The following is a 23,544-nucleotide window of genomic DNA, read 5'->3' on the forward strand; positions in this document are numbered from 1 at the left end:
GATGATCATGACAAAAACCTGTTTAAAGAGGCTTCCTCTACAACCATGATAATAAAACTTTATTAGAGCACAGTGCACATCATTATTCTCATTTGATTGACAGGGAAATCGCTACAATATAAGTCAGCACATGACAAGTACACAAAGAAGTAAACAACATTACTAATAAAAAAAAAACCAATGCTGTTAAATGATTCCGTGTTCATATGACATCCAATCCTATCTCACGAGAGAGACCTCACTCATATTATTTACATTTTTATATCAAATGTGCTCCTGCAACATCCCAGTAACCTTGTGATGCAAGACCCCGTTAGCATTCAGATCCAGTCAATCTGACGTCAGTGCTGAGAGTTGTAATGAATGTTCAGGTGGTGAAATTGAGCTTGAAGAGAACCGTCTGGGGCGTGGTGACGTCAGCCACAGCGAGTTCCTGTCCATCCGACAAGCCCAGCTCTGCATCAGACCAAAAAAAACCCCAAACATTACACATGAATATGAAAGTCAGTGGCTGCTTTACTTTGGACAGACTGGGAATTATAAAATCGATGCATCTTGTTACCTTTCAAAGTTTTGCAGAGGTTTGGCCTGGTTCGTTCCTCAATGGATTTAACAGACTGGAATCAAAATGTGGTCATCGCACTTTAGTTTATGATGAAATGCAAGTGACCAGACACCATGCAGCATTCTCAAAGACTATATTACCTGCAAATACAGCGTCTTATTCTTGCCTTCCAGAGTTGTGGTGATAGCTGGGGACTTCATTTGTCTGGAAATCATTTATATACAACTGTAAACTCATCATTGTTTTTTTTTTCCTAAGGAAGCTTTAAAAATAATCTCAGATCATCTTTCTGCTAGTGAGAAAATTACTGCTACAATTTTGGAAATCTGAAAACCTACCAATGTTGGAGTATGTGGCTGATGGAATCAGCAAATGTTGTACAATTGGAGAAAATAAGTTTCACTATGTCAAACAGGGACAAACTCTTTCAGAAAATCTGGCAACCAATTATTGATCTGATCAGAAAATTGAATTGAATGGTTAATGGTCTAACAGGTTAACTGTATCAATGTATCACATGTCAATAACCTGCAATTCATGTGTATTTTTTCTTTCTCTGGTCTGTTTTTAACCACCAATGTCCTGTTTTTTTCCTGTTTGATTTGATTTTTTTATTGTGCTTGTTTATTTGCTGTTGTTTGTTTGTGCATTCACTTTCTTCTGTTGCTGTTTTTTTGTCCATTGTGTTCTTATACTGCTCTATAAAATTGATAAATAAATGTTATAAAAAGCAGCATTAAATGTTTTTTTCGGAATACTCACAGAGAGGCGTTTTCTGTTAGGTACTCTAAAACCTCCTGTAATTTGGCAGATGGAGGAAACTGGAGGTCCTGAGGTACCTGGCTGCAGGCTGAACAGTTTTCCTGCCGATAAAAGATGATGCAAAATAAAACTGGTTAGTCTCTGTACAAAGAAATGCACATTATAGTTCTGACCAGCAGCTCACTGGTGATTGTGGTTACTGACAATTAAGGTACAACAAACCTTTCGTTCAGCTTCAAACGTGTAGGTGTAGAGTCCATCCACGTCATTAAAGACCAGGTAATTATTTAAAGGAATATACGCACTGCAAAATAAAATTTCTTGTTAAGTAATGTTCGTTTGACAAATCAACCGGGATGAGAGATTAGGAATTGTTTTTGCTCCTGACCTTGTAGCAATTTTAAAAACTTCAGTGGCACAGGCAGCTACAGAGAACAAAGACAAAATTAAATCTAGTAACAAGAATTTCATATTTGTTTCAGTAGCAAACAATAAATAATAAATCCCCCCTCAAAAAAGAAATGTATTATTGAACAATAAGAGCAGTAGCAGGGTCAGCTTTTTTGTCTTTTCAAATAAAAACACAAGGGCAAAACACTAGAAAATGGATTATTCTTTATTTTTATTTTTATGTTCTACATGGACGACTAACTTGTCAGGAAGTCTTGTATGATTTAATGTTTTGTCTTTCTATCAGGTATGAAGCCGTCACGTGCTAATTTAAAAAACTTTTCCATGGTTATTGCTTCTTAAAAAGTCAACCTGAAATATTAAAACCTAAACTGGAGACACAGGTTTCAACTAACTCATGGAATTAGTATTACACAGCTCGCTAGCCATAGCTGATAAAATCTGCTATTATCGTTAGCTAGATATAAGAATCCTGCTTTTGTTTACTACCGCGTCAAATTGAAGACCCACAATTTTAAAAAATTACAACAGTTTTTAATTAGTAAATCTGCTACCTTCATCACGTAAACTGGATATGTGCTGTGCAAAAACAGTTGGCTCGACAGGAGTAGCAACAAGGATCTGTTTCTTTCGCTATTTCAGCAAAGATATTCTATGAATGTTGCCAAATATTTCCTTTGTCATTATCTCTGAACTACGGAGGCCCCAAGGGGACATGAGTAAGGAAAAAAATGGGAAAAAAAGGTAAGTTTTGCGCTCCGAAGTTTGCCTTGTGCGTCGGTATCGGATGCGGAGGGGGATGATGAATCATCAGTATTTCACAACCTGGGAATACGAGTCGAATATTTCCGGGAAAATTAGAGTTTTGGGAGATATCACTAAAGTTTCTTAGGAGAACGCAAAAGTATTTCTTTTTCGTCCCCTATGTCCCCTAAGGGGTTCCATTCTCAACAGAAACAGCTACTGCGTCAAAAACTTTAGAGTGTCATACCGGCGATTACAGCATTAGTTGATGCCACAGCAGGAATGATCCTCTTCACAACTCCTGTGACACAAAAACCGTCACCAGTTTAATTCCAGCCCATTACAACAAATAACTGAGAACCTGTGAGCTGTCAGTTATGACGAGAAAGTTATCAGAAAAAAAAAAGCTTTTTCCTTTAATTCACCTTGAGTGAGTCTGTACGTTACTCCTGTGATGTTGAACTCTGCAGCTCTTTCTTGGGCTCTTTCAAACACCCACTGGATGTGTTCTGGACTGTCTCCGTCTAAGCTCATATCTAGTTGGGATAAAGACCCTTGTCGTTAGTCTTTATTGTAATAATGTACACAGGCTAAAGATTAAGTGCTATGTTGGAGGTAAAAGAAAAAGTGAATATTTTATCTTACCTCCAAATGGCTTTTCTTTGGGCCATTGTAAGATTCTGGCATATTCAATGCAGTGCTCTGGTAGCCTCGGCATTGACGCAATTGTGCACATGGGGAAATTTATCTGCGGATCGTAACATTAAGGTCAAGCATAAACACATTTAAAGGAGCACATAAGCCCTTTTTCTATTCACCTCTATTATCAAAACAATAAAATACCTGCTTGAAAGTGTTCATGAATGAGTTGAATACTTGAATTCTTTAAATTAAGTTTATTTTTAACACCTCTTTCTGAGGCCTTGAAGTAAACTGCAGTCTCTTTCCTGTTGCTCGTGCTCACACTCTGTAGGCACGAGCAAGCACCCGGGCATCAGCCAAAACAGCGATATGACATACAGGGCTGACCGACGTCATGTTGATAAAACGCTGGAAAATATATTCAAATTATTTTCAGAATAACTATCTGTAATGTTCCAATATTTTATTTGAACCGACAGATCCATGATATCCGCCGGCGCACATCCCAGCAGAAAGTGTTTGTTTGTTATAGTGTGTGCCATTGTGTGCCATTTCTGAGCTACTGTTGCACACTTTAGCTCAGTAGCGGAGCTATTTATAAATCCATCAGCTGGGAACAGGCAAGGCACTTAGGAGCATGCCTAACGTCAAATCCTTTGGTTTTACCAGGAAAATTAGTCCCGAATCCTTGACATAGAAATCTGTCCAGTGTCCAGCATATGTTATAGAAAGTTTAGGAAAGTCTCCATTTTTAAGTTATGTTCCAATATTTTCACCTATTGGCCACGCAAAGCAATTAATACATGTAAAAAGTTACATATGCAACCTTTAATTACATTTTTATTGTTTCCTTTTTTGTGTGCGTTTTTAATGCAGAATAGTCAGTACTCTAGGGGTTAGGGTTATGATAAAATAATGATTTTCTGGTGTTCATTAATGTGCTATGTCCCTTTTAAATAAACATTAAATTGAATTAGATGTGCTCCAATCTCCCAACCAACACCAGAAATAAAAGTGTTCACAACACTGAGATATTTGGCAGCAGTGCAGCAGTGATGACTTGGATCTGTCTCAAATAATCACACTATTACGTCCCTTTCAGTCTCATATTGTGATGCAGTTTACTTCATCTCCACTGGGTGTCCACACACTGCAGGCTCACAAAAAGGACAACCAATCACATCTTTTAAATTATTGATAATACCAAGCAACGGGATCAAACACTCCTCCTAAGATAAGATAAGACAAAAGATTTTGCCCCTTTGTTGCTCAGAGTTGAGGCATTTTTTTCTGAAACTCTTAAGCTCGGACTCCTGGCTAGAAATTGAGGTCTTCTGGGAGTGTTTGTGAATACAGCCCGTGTTTTTCACTCGTCTGCCTGCATGTGTCACATTTTTCTCTAATTTTCTAGCACCATTTCTTTTTCTGTTTCGGTCTGGTAGCTATTATTGCTGATGTTTATGACCCAAATCTTTTTTCCTTTTTTTTCCCCCAAGCGAGCAGCTGTTGGTGCAGATGGAAATGTGAAACATCACCTTCTGTGCACCACAGATGATTTCTCCCACCAAAAGACAAGTTGAACAGCAAATGCAAAAGCTTTTGTAAAAAGTTGGTTAACCATTCTGTCATATAATTCATCTACTGACAATAGAAGAACTGCTGTATATGACTCTGAAGTTAAACTACAAGAAAATAACTTTTGAAAACTGACCTGTGGAGGGTACAGCTCCAATGTGCAGTCGATGCATGCGGTCATGCCGGGCAGAATGACTCGAGCGTTTCCTTTAAAGCCCTCCGTTCCTCCATCAATGAGGGGGATGATGGAGCTGGGGTCCAGGACTCCGTCTTCATAGCTCAGGAGGGAAATCTAGGGAAGGCAAAGTCAAACATAACTCACCACAGATTGCACAAATACATTCCTAATATGAAACGGTTTATCAAGTGAACAAAAATGTCAAATCTCTCTTTCCTACCAGCATCCCGTTCATCCAGCGTCTGGCAATGATGGAGTCGAGTCCACAGACGATGATGTGGAACTCTGGAAAGAGATGATCATTTTAAACTGCTTACTCTGTAAGTTCCACCGGTGCATAAATCTTGAAAAACAAAATACTTACGTCTGTAGAAAGACTCATCAAAGTCTTGGATCTTCTTAAAGTGACTGTATGTTGTTGATAGGGAACAAAAATAGTTGTCAAGATATTTTTTACAGTGTATTAACTGTAAAAAATGGTTGCTTCAAAGGATACGGGACAACTTTACATCCAGGGATGCGACTGTTGATGAAGTCTGCAGCCACTTCTGCCTTTGGTCGTCCAACATCTTTGGGTCTAAATGCATATAACAGATTCTGAATATAATCTGATTTATTACACTGATATTGTTACAGTGCTACAGTCACTTGATGGAAAATTCATGTCACTCTATTGCAGGTACACATGACATGATATCTCATGTATTTTAAAATGAGCACTATCAGATTATTACAGCTTATTATCTTGTTTCATAAGTTGTATATAAATCAATTAAATATTATATGAATGGAAATGAATATCTCCCACTTTTTGTGACAAATATACCCAAATTTAAATTAAAAAATTACATGTTTTTCACCACAAGCTGTATTTATCAAATATAAAACTTCTGTTAAAACTATAAGGAAGAAGAAGGACAAAGGTGAAACTTACCTGAAAAGAAACTGCCTGTTGAGATTGGACACATCGATCGTGTCCATGTCAACCACATGAATAAGGCGAAACCCTGACAGGGCCTACAGCACAAAAAGATTCAGTAAGAACTTATCAAATCATGCAAACGGCAAAGGTAATTTGTGTTTGTTTAGCCTACACTTAAGTAAATACATTAATTCATCATTTACTCATCGCATTAACTGGAATTCATGAAGAAAACGTTTTCTCCTGTGTCTCCACAGTGAACAAAGAATACTTAAATCTGAAATGTTACAATTTAAAACACATCAGTACAAAAAGCAATAGCTTGCCTGGGCAGGCACGTGCATTTGACATCTGCTCAAAAGAGCTTATACACACGTGCATGCTCTGACATACTCAGGGTGCTTCACTCGAAAGCGACAGTGATCTATAGTGTATTGTTTTAGTGAAAATGCATGTGTTTGGGAAGTACTTAGCATACGACTGGAAAAATGAGACTTGGATTATACTGCAGGATTTGATTATTTCAACTATAAGCGTTCACCATGTGAGAGAAACAATGTTTTCTTTACAAATTTAACATAACATAGAAATGGGTCAAATATTCCTTTAAAACTATTTCCTACCAGATTTTTGAGGAGTTCACATCCAAGTCCTCCTGCACCAATGACCAGAATCTTGCATGTTTCCAACAAGAACTGTAGAGACTGAGATGAAAGAAACACCGCAATAAGTAAAGAATAGAGTGTGATTTGAAAAAAAATCATTACCAACGGACAGAGTTGAGCTACAAGAGTGATTTACACATGAAAAAACTGTGCTTTTGTTCAACGAAAATATTTCAAAGTCACCTCTGTGCTTGGCTCAAAGTCAGGATGGGTGAACGGGCCCGGTCTTTCCAAAAACTTCCTCACATGATTCCACCGACCATCCCAGTCGCAACCACCGTCCCTGTGTCCACCATCTACAGCCATTCTGGACACACAACGCACCGCGATACACTGAATTTGTACTACAACTCTTTTTATTTAGCTGAAAATGGTGAATTTCTGTTTTTTTTCTTAACACTGCACAAGCTGTCTTTGACTAACTGATGGGATAGTTTTTTTTCCCAAACTGAGATGGATTTGTGGGGCCAAATTAAGATTACCTTTGCAGGATTTTTTTTTTTTTTTTTTTAATTGGCTACACTTTTTTTTTTACTTTCCTGCAATCATTCTGCAGTAAAAGAAAATCACTGTGAGGGGAACTCTTCAGTTAAAAATCAAACATCTCACAGATATTAACTTATAAGACACAGTAGAAATATTCTCTACTAAGCAGCATTCCTACATCTTTTAAAAAAATTTAAAAAAAAAGTGGGATTTAAGACTTTTCAAGACCTTTATAATGCCACTTGTAATGAAATTTAAGATCAATTTTACAATAGCCAAAATTGAAGGGGAAAAAATTATGAACTGACAATGGTTTCTTAAGATACAGGTGAACTTTCCCAAATATTTATTGTGGCATGACTTTTTGATGATGCTGATGCAAGAGGCTTTTTTTGTCAGTTATCCATAATTTTGAGCTTTCACCATACAATATCAGAAAAACAATTCCTTATAATCATACTTCATATGTCCATTGCTAAGACTTTTGAAAGACTAATTAAAGACATTTTTATATCAATTAAGGCTATATTTTAAGATGAATGGATCCAATGCCTTTTAAGACCTTTTAGGGATCCACAGGAACCCTGCTGTGGGGTCAGAGCCAAACCAGTAAACTAAGAGATTGGACTGCAGCATGTTCATCAGAAAACCAGATTTATAACAAAGATGGCTAAAAATCCTCATAAACGTAATACTGTGTCCCAATTCATTACTACACTCCAATCCTATACAGTATGTACTATACACTAATCCTCACAGTATATTAAGAAACCGAGAGTCCCCAAACCAATATACTTCACTGTTTTATACAACACACGCTCCGTCACAGTGCAGTGCATTGTTCACATTCATGATTCAAGTGTTTTTAAGAATGCATTCTGCCTTGTTTGAGTTTATACACACAAAATTACATACTCAAATCCTTCTTAGGGTGAGTATTTAGTATGGAATTGGTTCTCAGCTTTAACGTTGTGGACATTCAGGGATATGTTTTGCAGACAGGTTGCGTGATTTGGTGCAGTGCAGGGTTTCTGCATTATGTGTGACACTGTGAATGGATACACTGCGTAAGTGCATGTATTTTATAAAAAGCTAACTTGGTTATTAAGGCTGTCCCTTGCTAAAATGTGTATTTTCATGTCTCCTGGCCCAGCAGTCGCTGCTCACAGTGCAACGCAAACCTGCTGCCAGTCAGAGACCTTTATTTAGCATTCGTCACTAACTTCTCAGTAAGGTCCTCTATTCGCCTTCTTTTCTTCTCCCTGGAAGAGGAAAGTAAAACAGGGTTCAAGCATGTCGGTTAACGGCGAAAGACGCGAGTTTAACTGCGATAAAATCATATTATTCGTCCATTGAGACTTACGGCTCCTCGGCATCCGCCATACTTTCACGGTCCCATGTCCCCGATTGTTCCTGCTGTGTTTCTGAGAGTCAAAACTGCACCCTGCACGCAGCAGCTCCAAATGCCCATGGAAATATACTAATATCCTGCTTCTTCTCTTCAGTCCGAACTCTATAATGACCATAAAAATTGGCTATCAATGAGGTTTAAGTGTAGCATCAGATTACAAATAAATGTGATCTAGAAAACATTATGACAGAACTTTAAATCAGACATTAGAAGGCACACTCTGAACACTGCTACAGTCTGTTTGTTTGTTTATGTATTTATTTACTTTTTTATTCACAATTTACTTTCACAACAACATGTGCGCTAAATATTGCTGCATTTATTTTGAAAAATATTTGTAGTGATTTGAATATCTTAGCTTTGTTTATAGAGCTATACCATAGACTGATATATGTCTATCAGCTATATAAATAAAGGTTGGGTTTTTTTTTTATATCGCAAAACATAATTTTAATTAACATAATTTGCCGTTTTGAATTTCAGAATTTACACAAATTTAAAGATAAACCATTTTCCTGAATCGAATTTAAATTACTGGATTCTATAGAAATATAGATATAAAATAAAAAAATATAAATGAAATATTAATATGAATATAAAATAAATATAGTAGTAATAATAATTATTGTTGTTGTTGTTGTTATTAAAAATTAAATGAAATTCAATTGTTTCTTTTTTGGATGTTAAACAAAACATTCTAGACGTCTATCGGTGCTGCTGCGCATTCTAGAACGCAAGTCCAACATTCCAAACATCTCCTCGAGAACCCAAACTCTCGCGAGATCTTGAACGGGAGTACGGCTTGTTGACTCCCCCTCCTTCCACGTACAGACGGCGATCAGCTGGCCTGTCAAAATATTACGTAGCGCGTGCGGGTATGTTTGTGTTCGTGTGTCTCTGCTGCGCTTGAAGACATGGCAACCAAAATGGAGCTCGCACCCCTCAGACCGTGGGATGACTTCTTCCCCGGGACGGACCGGTTCGCCAAACCCGAGTTCGGAGATTTAACAAAGTGGAACAACAGAGTGATCAGTAATTTACTGTACTACCAGACCAATTATTTCGCCGTGGCTGTGGTGGTTTTCCTCATTGTAGGGTGAGTTCTGACAGCATGCTAACAGGACAGCTAGCATCTCTGGTTCTGTGCTTAATTAGCCTGCATACCTTCTGTCCACACCCATCATGACCACACAGGCTATTTCTGTCACCTTTCCTTTTGTTGTGCCAACATTTAAAGCTCTCAGACTCTCTTGGCAGCCTTTGACTTTTAGACATTTAGCTCTCTTGGCCTTTAGCAGTTACATATTTTCCTTTAAACTATCTTCAGTAACGCTAGCAGTCATTATAAGTTAACACTGCAGCTAGCTTAAAATGTGCTTACTGTAATGTCAACATTTTTTTTTTTTTAGTAAACGTTACTTACCGGATGTTGAGTGTTAATGAGAATCAGTGATGTTACATTTAATCTGAAGCTCCCACATTCACATGTTATTGCTTCTAGTTTTGCAAACATCAAGCTGGTTTGATAGTTTTCTGTGAATCGAGCATGATGTAGTGATGAGTATATAGGCCTGACTGCAGGCATCTGCCCTCCGGACAGAGTGTCAGCTGTTGTTTTACCACCAGGTTGTGCTATTTAAAAACAATGCCTTCACTCAAAGGAGCACATCATGTACAATATCTCACTTTCATATTTCCAGGTTCCTGAACCCATTTGGCATGTTTCTGGGAGGAGCTGTGGTGACACTGGTCTTCATGGGTTCAGTGTGGGCAGGAGAGAACAAGGCCATGGTCAAGAATTTCAAAAAGAAGAACCCCACGCTGTTTGTCATCGGGGTCATGGTCACTAGTTACTTTCTGCTGTCGCTGTGTGGCGGCGTCATGGTCTTCATCTTTGGCATCACTTTCCCTTTGCTGTGTAAGTCACAGTGTTTACCGTTTACTTTCAAAGACGTCATACAGTTGTATTCAGGCTGTGGCAAAGCACTATATTTACTGTTCCCCTATTTTATTTGGGTGTTATGAACCACAGAGTGCCCTAAAAATCTTCTAGTGGAATGAAAAAATGTGTCCATGGCAAGTGCAGACTGGAGTTTGCTTAGTGCTCATGGAGATGTTTTTTTTATTGTTACCACATGCATATGGAATTTTGGTCACGTGAAAACGCCAAACTGCTGTTTCCAAGATCTTATCAAGTTTGACTTTGTTCTGTTTAAAATAATTAAAAAGCCAATGTTGCCATGAGCTTACCTGTAGCTACTTGACATGGTAAATTAAAAACATCACTTGCATCATAATACAGGGTGCCGGGTAGCCAGTTGACCATTTTCGAATTCACAATAAAAAATAAAATGATTTACACCGCGACATTTTTTGTATTTTGAACGCAGTTAAGGTGCCAGAATGTATTACAAAAAGCATCATCAGCTTGTTTATCAAAGAAAGTGCCTGGGAACCCCTGACAAAGGTCTGGGCTAATTATTTATGTATTATCATTAATAGTTGTTTTTGAATTGGCCCCTGGCCTCCTGTCATTTTGCAGGAGTGGCCCCCGGGCAAAGTAAGTTGAGTGTCCCTGTCATAGGTCCTTCAAAAGTCTCAGAGGGCATTTAATTCATTAATCATTAATTCATTAAGCATTAATTAGTATTTACATTTCTAAAATCAATTTTTAAAAGTCTTAAAATGATGAAACATGGGGTGCTGGATTTTATGAATATTTTTTTTTTACTTTGCGTTGTAAAATTAAAAATGCCTCTCACATTAACGTCATGCAGATCAGGATAGCGGAACCAACAACACATATTTTGTTTCCAGCCAGGATGCTCCGAGCAAAGGATCCATTGTCTGCTGAACTATGGATGACATGAGGATCAATAAATTGAAAAAAAAAAATTAACAATTTGAGCAAGATTTTGGCAGTATGGCTGAGACCAGTACAAGGCTCTGTGTACTTAATGGCAAAAAGTTTTTCAAACTCAGCACAATGGGAGTCAAGGCAAACACAAAATAGCCCCAAAACCCACCAACAAATGCCAGGTATTTCCCCCCCAAAAGTCATGTTTTAATTTGATATAAACATTGGGTTAAAATTGTCCCTAACCTTAAGTAATTGATTTTATTTTGGTTTTTATTCCTTCAGTTTTATTTATTGTAGAATTGACCTTATTGACTCTTAATGTCATTCAGTGTCTTAAAACAAATTTGCCTTAAGCAGTAAGAAACCTGTACTAATAGATCATGGAAAATTGAGCTGTCAGTCATTTTTAATTGTGTCCTTTCAGTTCCCACACACTCCCATTTGTAATTTAAGGGCATGGCCCTGGTGAAGTTAGATTTAGTATTGAGGAATCACACAAACACTCCTTTCTCTGTCTGTTTCTTCTGCTATGCTGTGATTTTGACACAAAAATGCAAAACATTTGAGGCATCAAATAAGTTTTTGGGGTAAAACAGGTTATTTTTACTTATATCCAGCTTCACAACACTTTAGTTTAATAGATGTGACCAAAATGTTCTCTCTAGAACTGCTTAAACTTAAAGTATCTTTATAGATGTAGTGCTCAGCTTAGTGTAATCAGAACTGTAACTTGCGTTCTTTACAGTATATTGCAAACACTTGTTGGCTAATGTTCCACGTAAACAGTAAAGGGGGATGTGAGTCACACAGGGACGCATAACTGAGGTTTTTCTGCGGGTGAACAAGTTTTTCCAAGCGCTCTCTCATACTGACTCACTGTAGGGATTGAACTGCGTGTTCAGTGTCACCGACATGGATTCACTCATGACACAGATTGCAAAATAAAGTCGTTATTACAGAGCGAGTAAACTGTAGCTCAGATGTATAGTTTTGGGTTTGCTACAGTTCTCTAAATAAATTCTGAGTCAGGCAGTTGGCAGAGTGCTTTGGATAATTGATGGGTTGGATCGTTAGAGCAAATGTAGCAGCTCTCACATGGTGGCGGATAGATGAGGCAGTTTGATCGCTTCCCAGGAGGCCTGCCCACTGCTGCCTGTGTTGACGGGTTGCTATGGGTTGTTGATTTGGACAGAACTGCATTTACGGGCTGATGTCATGCATTCAGTATCTGTCTGCCACGGGCATAAAACACACGCCGGTCCTTACACCTGCTTTAATTTCTGAGTTTCAACAGTATCACATTTAATTTTCTCAGGATGTGTTCCAGGCAAAATCATTTTTTAAAAACAACTCGAGGCCTACCTTTTTAGTTTGGCTTTTTGTTTGAACTAAAAAGGTATTATTATGTGTGCTGTTATCCTTTTATTTTCCTTTTATCTACAACTGAGAGTATTTTATTTATTTATTTTACTTATTATTGTTATATATGTGTGTTTTTTAAAGTCTGATTGACTGAAGTTTGAGACTTAAATTCATGCTCTTGTGTCCACATAATATAAATATCTTGTTTCTCCTGTAGTAATTCTGATCCACGCCTCTCTGAGACTGCGCAACATGAAGAACAGACTGGAGAACAAGATTGAGGGTGTCGGGCTGAAGAAGACCCCCATGGGCGTCATCATGGACCTGCTGGATCAGCAGGAGGAGAAAATGAACAAGATTCAGGATTTCATTGAGAGCAAACTGAAGGAATAAGAAGCTAGCCAAACGTGTGCCAAGGGGAGTTCAGTGTCATATAGTATGGATTAAAATTTCCATAGCATAGTCCCATGTGTTGAGTTTTTATCCCCTCTGTACATGTAAAGTTACTGACGTTTGCATTCCCATACTTTTTCATCCATCATTCTATTTTGTGTGACTCACAGATGGATAGTAACATTATTACAAGATTTGCACAATCACAGCGTAGATTGGATGTTGAAAGGCAATGGGCACCAAAGGTTACCAAAGGTCATTCCTGTGTCAAAAAATGTTCCAAATACAAATCATTTGTCGACTTTGTTCCCCATGACGACTGAGTATTTATTTTTTAGCAAAATGAAGCAGAATGTCTTAACACAATATCTGTTGTGTTTGTTCTAAAATCAGATCCTTTCAGTTTGCTACCTCAACACAAGCATGTTTAATTTACCCAAAACCCAGTGAACTGTTAACTGCTTATTGAATAGCAATAACTCCCGTCTTGGACCTGTATGAATACTGGTTTGAGACCAGTTTGCTTCTCGTGTAGACATGGTTATATGGCCTGATTAATAATCTTGGAGTTTAAATATTCCTATTCTTATTAAGATGCGTGCACACAGTTCCTGACCGTGCAGGCTGGCCTGAGTGTATCCCTTCTGATCACAGCTATGCAATATTGAAAAATGAATGGCAAGTGCAGCTTTATTGTTTGAATATTATGTCATGATGTGTAAAGTTTGTTGTTATTTCTGATGTGTCTTTATTTTCTTAATATAGCATGCAGAAATGTATTAAATGGCTATAGGATACAAAGGACATAATTTTGGCAGTGAGACAAATTATTTATTAAATTAATTAACTTCCCAGGTTGTTTTCCCCATGCTGTGTTGGGAGTCCCTAAAGTACTGAAAAATCATATTTTATTATTAATTTTCTTGTGGCAAGTCATGAAAAACCTGGAAAAGTCATGGAATTCCAAAATTTGTTTTTTTCAGGCCTGAGAAAATCATGGAATTAGTAAAATCCTTTAAAGTTATGGAAAAGTTATGGAATTTTGTTACAGTAATTCTCTGTGGTTAACTGAATTTCACATAAATGTAGAATGTAATGTATGTAGCTGTTGACATAACGCAGCTCTAATATGCATTGATTGGCCAGCATAGTTTTTTGTTTTTTTTTACTGAGGGTACCGATGCGTACTGCTGTTCGTGTTATTTGTTGCTATTGTAATGGAAATTTAATTATGAGTCCTTTAAAAGTCATGGAAAGGTTTTGAAACTTTGTCTATGAAAATGTGCAGGAACCATGTTATCAGCATAATCTTTCCACAAGATAATGAACTTGTGCGTACAAGATTTAAAAAAAATAATAAAAAATCACCTTTCGGGACTTATGGGGCTCCATAGAAGTCAAATCCTCTTTTCCTTGTGAAAAAAATATACATATATGAATTAATCTGTCATCTATAATGTCAGTTGTTCATTTTCTACTGTTACTCCTGATAGTAAGAGCAGCTGTTTTCCTGTTACGTTTCCACACGTGCACACTAACTGCAGTTTGTGCATGCTACCTTCACAAATGGCGGGTTACAAAGATTGTTTATGTTATATTATTATATATTCTCGATGTTTTTATGTGACTTTTTTTCATTCTTGAAAAGTGATAATGAAGTCACAGAACTGGAAGTGAAACATGGCTGTCCTCTATAAAAATAAAGATAACCTGATTCATGTTGCCATCTTTTCCCAACTGAGACTCAGTGTGAATATATAGATCCTACTAATTTATCGCAAAATCAGGTTTTTGTCTTTTTTAAGTTTAATATTTCTGTGAAACAAATTGCAGGCTATTCCTGAAACAAATGAAATGCTTATTTAAACTACTGAATAGCGAACTAATTAACATCCCCTCCAGGATTGTACATACTGTCATTGGTTCAGACTAATTATCTGCATCACAACAGTTTCTCAGGACTCTGACTCATCTCCATTTATGTAATTTGTCTTTTTTGTGCACCTTGAAGAACTGGGAGTAACTGCAATGATTCACTGGGGATCCTATTTGTTTAACACTGAGAGCTATTCCATTTTAATAACAGCAGAAGAAAGAAAAAACATTCCCCGGGTAAAGTGTGAAAGATTTTTTTATAGCAAAATGCAAATATATGGAACAAGTTTTCTCTAAAATAAAATCAGCTAACTTTTAATCAAACAAACGTACTTTAAAAGATCTGGTTTCTAGCACAAAATGATTAGAAATATATGAGCGATGGCAATAGCAAATGATGAAAATATCGTAACGAATATCTAAAGAGTGTGTTAACACAAGAGAGCAACACCAAACACCCGATATCTCTTATGTGTGAAAGTCTGCTTCACTCTTGCTTTGCACAGTTCATTTGAGAATATGTGTAAAATAAACATACAGTCTGGTGAGGAGAACAAACAGCTCAAGTTGGCACCTCAGAGGAGACTCGTTTCACTTGATTCCAGGACTTTAGGGAGCGGCACCTGCAAGCAGCAACAAATGAAAGAATAAAAAGATGACTTCTGGGACAGTGGTGTCACATAATCATGGATAACGAATACAAAGCTGTAAAACAAGTTCAGATAATTTAACACTTTCACATGCTATAAATGCTCTGTTTTCTCTGTTTTAAGGCCTTTACTACCATTAACAGTAACCCTTTATATCAATTAAAAGTCCAGTGTGTAGGCTTTAGGGGGATATATTAACATAAATGGAATATAATATAATAAGTATGCTTTCTTTAGTGTATAATCACCTGAAAATAAGAGTTGTTGTGTTTTTATTACCTTAGAATGATCTATTTATATCTACATATCAACAAAGATCACCATGTTGCACTGTCATGCTTCTACAGTATCCAAGAAAGGACAAGCCAAGCACTGGCTCTAGACAGGGCCATTCGTGGCAAACAAGCCCCCAAAAAACGCTGAGTCTTGTTTTGGAAAGAGATCTCTGTGGATGATTTAGCAGATTTTATGTTATCCCAGAAAAAAGGTGAGCAATAGACATTAGCCTTGCAGCTGCTAGGCACTGACAGCAACAACCACATTTTTAGAAAACTTTTTATTGCATTTTTACTGCGTTGGTTTTTTTTTTTTATGTGTAGCTGCAACAGAGACTAATTTTAGCGGTGACATCATAGTGTCACAGTGCTCGATGCACACAGGTTACATTGATTTTTTTGGGTTTTTTTTAAGAAAAGCTAGGCTAGTGGCCCATTTTTGACATGCTACACAACTTTGGAGAAACACTGATTTTTAACATGACACTGCTTTATTCAGTGATTTTATCAGTTCTAATCACCTAGTCTGTTTGATATCGAGAGGAGGAGACCTCTGCAGATAATTCAGCTCCCACTAAAAACCTCCTGAAAATTTCAGCCGGCGCAATCTTCAGTCTTCACCACCAGATGCCACTAAATCATAAACACTGGACCTTTAAAAAATGACTTGTCAAATGTTGGAACTACCCCTAAATCCATGATCTCGACTTGATTCTCGGATACTCACAGATTTGAGATAGGCCACGTTGCTCTTTTTGATGTCACTCAGGAGCTGATCACGGGGTGTAAGATCAACTTTAGGTGGCTGTCGTCTGCGAGGGATGGGCTTCAAAGTCTTAATGACGTCACTCAGGTTTGCTCTTTCATCCGCCACCTCCCCACTGCTGACATTCTTTGCTTTGGGAGTCTTCCTCAGTTGGAAACTTGCCCTTTCTGGTCCCTTATTATCCCTCGGGTCCAGGTCCAGAAAAGGATCGCGTTTCTTGGGTGTCCTCTTCAGCTGGACGTCCTTCAGTGCGTTTGCCGGTTCGGCGGCGCTGGGTTGTTTGGGCACGCTCTTGTGTTTAAGCTTCCTCTGAGGCTCTGGTTTTTCTTTCTGTTGATGTGTTTGAGGTGCAGTGCTCACGTCTGAGGAGGGGGGGACGAGCCCATGCTCCTGGAGGAGTTCTAGAGGCGGTACGTACCCGAGCATCTCCAGTAAACCAGGAGGCAGGTTTAGACTGTTCTCATACATCTGCATCAGCTCCCTCTGCTCCTTTGCTTGCTGCTGCCTCTGCTCCTCCTTCCTCAGCTGCCTCTGGCGGTCCAGATTCCTGGTTAAAAGGTTGGTCACCACCATCCTCGGCCCCGGCTGCTCAAAGTGGTAGCCCATCTTCAAGAGGGTGTTGTTGGCTTTGAGCAGGCGTGAGATCTCCATCTCAGCGTGGTGACCCAGCATGTGCCTCTGGTTGTGAAAACGCAGCTCTGTGAGAGTCTCGTTGAACTGGAGGCAGCGGATGATGGCGACGATGCCCTTTCCGGTTATGAAGTTGGACTCGATATTCAAAGTCGTGATGCTGCGATTCTCTCGTAACATGTTGGCCAGGTTGAACGCTATGTTTTCATCAACTCCGGTGTTGGCTATGCTGAAGGTTTTTACGTGTTTGTTCTTCTTCAAGGCGTTGACGTAGTCCAGGAGCATCTCTTTGGGAATGTTTTCAATGTTGTTGAGGTTTATCTCAGTAACAGAGGGGTTATTGTTGCGGATTTTGTCGAGTGTCGACTCCAAGTTTGTCTCATTTCCTGAAGGTCTTGATGTCATTTTTATGTTATTGAGTGACAGCTTAGGAATATTCAATTTGTTAATTTTTCTCTCTTCTTTTGGAGGGGGCTTATCATCGGTGTCATTTATCTTTGGCTCCTCTGGAGCTTCTTTGGGAAGCGAAGATTCTGTGGTTTTAATTTCCTCTTTCTCTTCAACTTGTGATGTGCTGTGTTTTGGGTCTGAATTCTCATTCTTCTTTGTATCTGAAACGGGCTGTTTGTCATCTGTATTGTTTTCTGGTATTTTTTCAGTGCTTGCATCTGAAACATCCACATGTTTGTGCGTGGTCACAGGTGACTTCACTTCTTGTTCATCTTTCACATCCACCCCTTCGTCCTTTTCGTCAATCTCTTCAACAATTTCCTCAATGATCTCCTCTATAATTTCCTCTCCGTCTACACCATCTAAGGCTTCTTCCTCAATGACTTCCTCTATAACTTCATATTCAACATCTTCTTCTTCGTCTTTCTTTTCAGTTTCCTCCCTCAAAGTTTTCTGATGAAAGCAACACATCAGACCAAGGTTAGAATTGTAGTCCAAACACTTCTGTAAAAGAAATTCTGCCTGTAGTTCATTGTTTCTGAATAAATATCAATATTCTAAATTGATCTCTTACCTCACTGGGAAGCAGGGTAGCAGGCACTCTTTCTTCCTCAAGCATACGTTTGGACTCTTTCTCCCAGTAGAGGTAATCAACTAAGGATCTGTGGTCGAACGTCCCCGTCGGAGGCTTCTCCGTCTGGTCCTTCTGTCTCTGTCCCACCGGTACCCTCTCATCAGGGGCAATAATAACATCCATCTCACTCTGGAGCTCCCTAAGCTCGTCAGGTGAAAGCATAGCGAGGAGTTCATCCTCATCAATATCCTCGTCACTTGGATTCTCCATGTCTTTATCGTCCGACATATTTGCTTCTTTCTCCTGTTGATGTCCAATCTATGACAGAGCAAACTGAGTAGCTTCTGACTTCAGCAAGGAACTGACTGCTTGTGCCGCATGTGGAGGCTAAAATTAAACCCTGTGAACTGCATGGAAGATATTTAAGGTACAAGCAAAAGAGACATGCGAACATTCTTCTTTCAGCCCCTGCTCAGCTGGCCCGGCCATCAGGATCTTTTGGGATGACAGTTGCTTCAGGCAAAGGAAAGTGTTGGACAGACAGCAGCAGGTGGACCATTTTGACTGGGCTGCTTGTGGTGGGGGCGTAGAAAGTCTCGCCTGAACGCAGAGCTCCTCCCAGTCTCCCAGAGCTCTGAAGTGCTGCACAACAAACACGAGAACAAGCTAGAAGTGATAATTGAAATGCAATTTGTCATCAGATTAATGGATACCAAGAGTTGTAGAGAAGACATTTTTTAGGATCATTATTCAAATCAGTTTGAAACATATCTAGTGTGAATTCAGGTTTTATTTATAGAAGAAATCGACAACTGTACAGGAATAGTCTGACATTTTCGAAAATATGCTTACCTCTGGACAAAGCCAAGTTAGATGCTGCTCTTTTTTTACAGTTTTTATGGTTAGTTAATCAACTTCAAGTTTAACCCTTTATAACCTGGACAAATTGGTTTGACTTCTTTCAAAAATACGGGGAGAGACAATGAGAAACTTAACAAAACATGGCCCAAAAAAAATAGCAAAATAGAATAGCAGAAAAAAAAATACAAGAAAATCACATGAAAATAAGCAAAACAGTGAGAAACAAAAACAAACATGAAAATACAAAACTGCTGATAAAATATATTTATTTGATTTTTTTTTCTGTAACAATATGAATCAGTCTTTTTAGGTAATTTTCTTGTCACCCTTTACTAATTTCTTACAGTTTGTGGTGCATTTCTTGCCCAGTTGGTCATTGTCTTTTTCCCCATGTTTTCAAAAGAAATCAAACTAATTTGCTCGAGTTTCAAAGGGTCAAATAGCTTGTGAAAAGCATTAAAGCGCAGCACAAGAAAACTGATATCAATCCATGTTTCAAGGGGTTAATGGACAGATATGAGCAATGGTGTAGTGGTATTTGATAGAAATAGCTAGATGGGTAGGTTACGGAGGAGGACATAAATATACTCTCCTAATTATTCAAATAGCTTTTTGGCTGATAGGTGGGTATACTTAACGGCCAGAAAAAGAGATCGGTATACCCGGTAAACTCTCCACGACACCACTGAATATGACAGTGATCTTGATCTTCTCATCTAACTCTCAGCAAGAAAGCAAATACTGAATACCAAAAAGTCCAACTATTCCTTCAAGGCTTACTCATGTTCTTCATATCAGAACCTGAAACGGTTGTTTACCAGCCACGCGGGCCTCTCTAAGAAAGTGACAACAGCCATCTATGTCGCACATGTATTTATTCACATCCTTGTTCCCGGTGGAAAATATTTTATGACAACATCTAATCACATATAACTACACACTGACTGTACAAATATGTGAGAAAACAATGAGACATGGATATGTTTTTTTTTTTTGTTTTGTTTTGGGTTTTTTTTTAAACGGCAGTGGTCCTCTGTTGATATAAAAAGAAGTTGTTATCCAAAAAAATTCTTATCATGCATTTTAAAACACATTACACCACCAACAAAGACCAATGTTTCTATGAACAATATTGACATAATACATTCTGATTAAAAAGGAGGAAATGGAAATACACAGTCTGCTCTAATGATCAATTCTTGCACTGTCATCGTGGACATGTTCAAGCTTTGTTTTCAGTTTAGATGTTTTTTTAAGACTATTTAATCATACTTTACTGAGATGAAAGTGGTGAAAAACGTTTACTCTATAACCTACTGTTTTGTATAAGGCAGTAGCTAGTTGCTGTTAAAATACATGGAAATGCAGTAAAAACACGTTGCCTCTTTTTTTTCATTTTTAAAACACAAAAGGGTTTGAATCCAGTGTGGTTGTGCAACATCTTAAAGTTCCTTGACACATTCTCATCTGCCCGTACAATTCATCCAATCCAAGGCACATGGGAAAGTCATTCAAGAGTGTCATCACTGTGTTCAGAGGTTACTTTAACATGAGGACAGCGTACACGTAGACTCTGCCAAAAACCTAACAAACCCAACATCTCTCCAGCACGGGGTTATGGCAGCCACCGAAAGTCTGAGTACAGTATGTTTCAACTTCATCCCCGCCATGTGCTGCTGGCCATGGCTTTATTTGTGCCAAAGTTTGGTTTGGTCCTCCTCAGTGGATGCTCATGTAGCTTCCATCCAGGTGATATCTGCACAGGCAGCAAGACAAGAAGATGTCAAATCGACTACGGTTCAATTGTTTAACAACAAATGAGCACATGACTGGATCTTGTGAAATAAACTGAGGAATGGACGTGAAGATGCACTACAACAAAAAGTCCACATTACGATGTGAAGGCATGCAACATGATTTCAGCTTCATGGAGAAAATGGGGCTTTTACTACTTTTTAGCCACAGCAGCACCAGGATTAAAATGTTGCATTGGTCAGCCCGCCACTTTGATCCAGAAATACTCAGTTATAAGATGGTTTTCCATGAAACTGAATTCAAACATTCATTATCCCTTGAGAATGATGCCTTCCAGCTTTTATAATCCCCTGACTTTTCCTCTGGTGCCATCATGAGGCTGAAAGTTCAGCCCAGTCACCAGAAAAAAATGTTGGCATTGTATGTTTTTGCAAACCATAAATACATTTATTCATATACAGGAAGGAAATCCAGGTACTCCATAAATGTGGAAAACGAGGAACTGCATTTAAAAGCCTTATTTTTAGGGGCTAAAGCATTATAAAAGCCAACATGTTACAACTACTGCTGGTCTTCGGAAGGGCTTTAATGATTTAGCCACTAAAAATAAGGCTTTTAATGTACTTCCCGCTTGTTTTCCACAATTTTGAAAAGCCTGGATGTCCTTTTTGTTTATCCTGTTGTTTCCCATTTTCCATCAGCACCCAACAGATGTTTTTAACCTATGTCTAATTATAAAGAGCATCCAATTATCTCTCTCTCTTTCTGACATTAATTTAATTGTCTCATACGTATCAAATCAATGTTTATAAGTTAAGTAGCATAAGAAGTGACATTGTCATCGGGTGGTGGAGGGGACGGTGGATGGCGTGATACGTAGGCGAGACGCCTGCCATGCTACAGACCACTGTTAAAGATCAATAAACATCAAAACCAGCTGTTTTATAGCCAGTCATTGCTTCATCTCCAGTGGCTTTTTAGCCAATAATCATGAGTGTTTTTTAGCGACCCATTGCTTTGTTTCCATCCGGGATAAATGCTACAAATAGCAGTTGTTTTTTACTGAGACATGGACAGCGTCTCCAGCTGTGATTGTGCCACTAAAACATTGTTTATTAAACATAAACATGATTTTTTTCCTAATCGTCACTTACATACCCATGTATCCACTACATAATAATGAACAAATGTAACATATCTGTGGTTTATAGAAACATGACCTACAATGCCAACATTTCTTTCTGGTGATTGTGTTTGAAATTTCTCTTTTTAGTCAAATGTTTTAACGACTATTTTATATATTGCAATCACATTTCAACATTTCTGTTTCCTTCACTTTGATTTGTTATAACTTTAGTGATCCCCAGACTTTTCATCTTAGCCAATACCAGGTGAAAACAGGTATTTTTTTCCAATATGTTGTTTTATGACCAAATACCAGCAAAACTGATGACATTCCAGTCAGCCTCAGCTGTATTTGCATTTAGGGCCTAATGAGTAAATATAAGCGTGCTAACATGCTAACATACAGAACATGGTGAATACTTACAAACTATATTTGTTAAACACTAGCATGTTAACATTATCATATGTGGGCACATTAGCACGCTGATGTTAGCATTTAGCACTGCTCTGCCTAAGTCCTCACAGAGCTGTTAGCCTGGCTGCAGACTTTTTGTTGTGCGGCGCTTTAATCACGTGATTATCACCTCTCAGGTATGCTTTTGCCTTGCTGTATGTAAGATCATTGAGATAATGAGTAAAACATTTTTGTGCAAATACCAAAGAGATGCTGTGCCAGAAGAAAGAAAAAACAGACCACAATATAAAAATGTTGATGATTTGCATAAATAGTCTATACAGGAGTGACACACGAATGCAGATGGGATGTCAAAGTGGAAATGACTGGCAACACGACACAAAGCAGCCCGCTGTGTCTCACCCTTAGGTGCTAGAATGGTTGTCTGATGGTTCATCTGTACTATTGGCCTCAGAGCCAACCACCTCAACTGACTCAGATTTTTTAGGAATTGTGTCAGACACTTTGTTTTCTGGAGAAAATCTGCACACATGAGCATTAATCATAAGTCAAGATAGAAAAGGCAGCAAGAAAGAGAGCAGGTCCTTGTAGATACTTTTGTAATGAGCCAAAGGTCAGGTCAGACAAGAGAAATACAAGATAAAACTTATTTTTTTTATAAATGCAGAGAAATACAGTGTGATGTTTAATCCAGAGGCAAAGCAGCACACAAAACACCTGAGAAAACTGTCTTGATGTCTTTCAGAAACATAGGGAAAAGGCAATGAGCAGCATAAGAAGAAATTACACAAGAATTAGCAAAAAAGTATAAAGCACAGGAAAATTAGAAAAAAAACAAAGAAAAAGACACTAAAAGAAAAAAATAACAATGACATTATCCAAAAAGTAATTAAAAATAATAATAATTCAGTCAAATAATTTTAATATATTATTTTTATAATTTTAATTATTTTGGTGTGAGCTGCTGAGCGTTGGAGACATTGGCCGCAGAGATGTCTGCCTTCTCTCCTATATATATATATACACATTTGAAGAAATCATCCAGACATCATGAGTTGGTTACTCAAGATACTCTAATTATCTTAATGTGAGCAGTTCCATATAGGAACTAATTTATTTCTACCTAAGTACACCTTCCCACCGTATCACAGACAGAAGGAGGCATACGGCTATTTATTAATGAGGACTTGTG

General features: G+C 38.1%; 4 protein-coding genes across 10 annotated transcripts in view; 1 reads left to right on the forward strand and 3 right to left on the reverse strand.

Annotated features, from left to right (window-relative positions):
* Positions 1-38: 38 nt before the first annotated feature.
* LOC121946477 (NEDD8-activating enzyme E1 catalytic subunit-like) lies at positions 39-8,455 on the reverse strand. Of its 2 annotated transcripts, XM_042491046.2 has the most exons (18): positions 8,314-8,455; positions 8,174-8,212; positions 6,648-6,771; positions 6,423-6,503; positions 5,812-5,894; positions 5,374-5,454; positions 5,242-5,285; positions 5,098-5,162; positions 4,836-4,991; positions 3,128-3,230; positions 2,908-3,018; positions 2,730-2,783; positions 1,716-1,752; positions 1,550-1,631; positions 1,328-1,428; positions 706-769; positions 563-617; positions 39-456 (listed from the first exon to the last, which is right to left on the reverse strand). In XM_042491046.2, exons 1-18 carry the CDS (start codon positions 8,331-8,333, stop codon positions 368-370), a joined length of 1,389 nt encoding a protein of 462 aa, XP_042346980.2. In that variant the 5' UTR covers positions 8,334-8,455; the 3' UTR covers positions 39-367. The 2 variants fall into 2 exon arrangements, with proteins under 2 accessions (XP_042346980.2, XP_087938076.1); XM_088081950.1 differs by lacking the exon at positions 8,314-8,455 and having other exon boundaries at positions 8,150-8,199.
* Positions 8,456-9,210: 755 nt separating this feature from the next.
* LOC121946478 (PRA1 family protein 3-like) lies at positions 9,211-14,713 on the forward strand. The gene is made up of 3 exons (XM_042491048.2): positions 9,211-9,457; positions 10,062-10,279; positions 12,801-14,713. The coding sequence occupies exons 1-3, from the start codon at positions 9,276-9,278 to the stop codon at positions 12,974-12,976; spliced, it is 576 nt and encodes a 191-aa protein (XP_042346982.1). The 5' UTR covers positions 9,211-9,275; the 3' UTR covers positions 12,977-14,713.
* Positions 14,714-15,089: 376 nt separating this feature from the next.
* On the reverse strand, positions 15,090-18,718 carry lmod3 (leiomodin 3 (fetal)). Its single transcript, XM_042491045.2, has 3 exons — positions 18,197-18,718; positions 16,504-18,075; positions 15,090-15,474 (listed from the first exon to the last, which is right to left on the reverse strand). Exons 1-3 carry the CDS (start codon positions 18,482-18,484, stop codon positions 15,427-15,429), a joined length of 1,908 nt encoding a protein of 635 aa, XP_042346979.2. The 5' UTR covers positions 18,485-18,718; the 3' UTR covers positions 15,090-15,426.
* Positions 18,719-18,968: 250 nt separating this feature from the next.
* frmd4bb (FERM domain containing 4Bb) overlaps positions 18,969-23,544 on the reverse strand; it is a 54,504-nt gene continuing 49,928 nt past the window's right edge. For 5 of the 6 annotated variants that reach the window (XM_088081945.1, XM_088081944.1, XM_088081946.1 and 2 more), the window contains 2 exons: positions 22,755-22,874; positions 18,969-20,813 (listed from right to left, as the gene is read on the reverse strand). In XM_088081945.1, the coding sequence (XP_087938071.1) occupies positions 22,757-22,874 (118 nt within the window). In that variant the 3' untranslated portion in view covers positions 18,969-20,813; positions 22,755-22,756. The remainder of the gene's footprint in view (positions 20,814-22,754; positions 22,875-23,544) is intronic. The other variant, XM_042492149.2, reaches the window with a different exon arrangement.

Source organism: Plectropomus leopardus, chromosome 9 (assembly GCF_026936395.1).
Source record: "Plectropomus leopardus strain MGB_pleo_1.0 chromosome 9, ASM2693639v1, whole genome shotgun sequence".
NCBI classification, from domain to species: Eukaryota; Metazoa; Chordata; class Actinopteri; order Perciformes; family Serranidae; genus Plectropomus; species Plectropomus leopardus.

Bases quoted from the DNA above. Each gene is read 5' to 3' on its own strand.
- LOC121946477 (XM_042491046.2), bottom strand. From the start codon at position 8,333: ATGGCGGATGCCGAGGAGCC. The intron at 3,019-3,127 runs GTAAGATAAAAT...TATCCCAACTAG, and splicing joins CAAAGAAAAGCCATTTGGAG to ATATGAGCTTAGACGGAGAC. The intron at 1,753-2,729 runs GTATGACACTCT...TGTTCTCTGTAG, and splicing joins AACTAATGCTGTAATCGCCG to CTGCCTGTGCCACTGAAGTT.
- LOC121946478 (XM_042491048.2), top strand. From the start codon at position 9,276: ATGGCAACCAAAATGGAGCTCGCACCCCTCAGACCGTGGGATGACTTC. The intron at 9,458-10,061 runs GTGAGTTCTGAC...TCATATTTCCAG, and splicing joins GTGGTTTTCCTCATTGTAGG to GTTCCTGAACCCATTTGGCA. The intron at 10,280-12,800 runs GTAAGTCACAGT...TTTCTCCTGTAG, and splicing joins CATCACTTTCCCTTTGCTGT to TAATTCTGATCCACGCCTCT.
- lmod3 (XM_042491045.2), bottom strand. From the start codon at position 18,484: ATGTCGGACGATAAAGACATGGAGAATCCAAGTGACGAGGATATTGAT. The intron at 18,076-18,196 runs GTAAGAGATCAA...TGCTTTCATCAG, and splicing joins CTACCCTGCTTCCCAGTGAG to AAAACTTTGAGGGAGGAAAC. The intron at 15,475-16,503 runs GTGAGTATCCGA...TGCTGCTTGCAG, and splicing joins ACGTGGCCTATCTCAAATCT to GTGCCGCTCCCTAAAGTCCT.